Source organism: Acanthisitta chloris, unplaced genomic scaffold, assembly GCF_000695815.1.
Source record: "Acanthisitta chloris isolate BGI_N310 unplaced genomic scaffold, ASM69581v1 scaffold23506, whole genome shotgun sequence".
Lineage (NCBI taxonomy): Eukaryota > Metazoa > Chordata > Aves > Passeriformes > Acanthisittidae > Acanthisitta > Acanthisitta chloris.
In genome coordinates, this window is record NW_008676802.1 from 4,780 (window position 1) to 5,325 (window position 546).

Sequence of the window (546 nt, forward strand, 5' to 3'; positions counted from 1 at the left end):
GTGAGGTGTTGGGGTGCAGGATGCTTCTGCCCTGTTCCCACCCTCTCCTGTGTCCTCAGCCTGCTGTGGGTGCAGCACAGGGACCCCTATCAAAGAGCACAAGGAAAGGAGTATCTCAGGACTGGAGAGCAGGAGAGGGAAGCATTTTGCTGTCTCTCCTGGTGATGCCAGGGTGTGTGCAGGAGGGATTTCCCCAAGGGATGGGGGTCCCCTCCATGCAGGAGGACAATGACAGCTTTGTCATGTGGGCAGTTGTCCCTGCCTGGGGAAAGTCACAGCCCTGAGTTCCCCATGACTTGTGCTCCTCCACTGGGGTCTGTGCAGGTGTCAGAGGGGGATGTGCTCCTGGTGCAGCCAGGGAGCAGCCTGCACTTCCCAGCCATGGAGAGCCTCAGGGATGCTGTGTGCAGCCGTGTTCTGGCAGGTATGTGCTCCCCAGCCCAACAGCTTGTCCTAGGCACCCACCTGTCACCCAGTGCCCACCTGGGTCACTTCTGCTGTGGGTGATAAGTGCTGCCCAGACCCGCAGGCTGCAGGTGCAAGCGG

The 546-nt window shown here is 60.4% G+C and overlaps 1 protein-coding gene across 1 annotated transcript in view; it reads left to right on the forward strand.

Moving 5' to 3' along the window:
• The window catches only part of SLC26A11 (solute carrier family 26 (anion exchanger), member 11), a gene marked incomplete at both ends in the record, with an annotated part of 4,980 nt that extends 4,556 nt beyond the window's left edge, over positions 1-424 (forward strand). The window contains one exon of the mRNA XM_009076278.1: positions 325-424. Coding sequence (XP_009074526.1) covers positions 325-424 — 100 coding nt within the window. The remainder of the gene's footprint in view (positions 1-324) is intronic.
• Between the last annotated feature and the right edge of the window lie 122 nt (positions 425-546).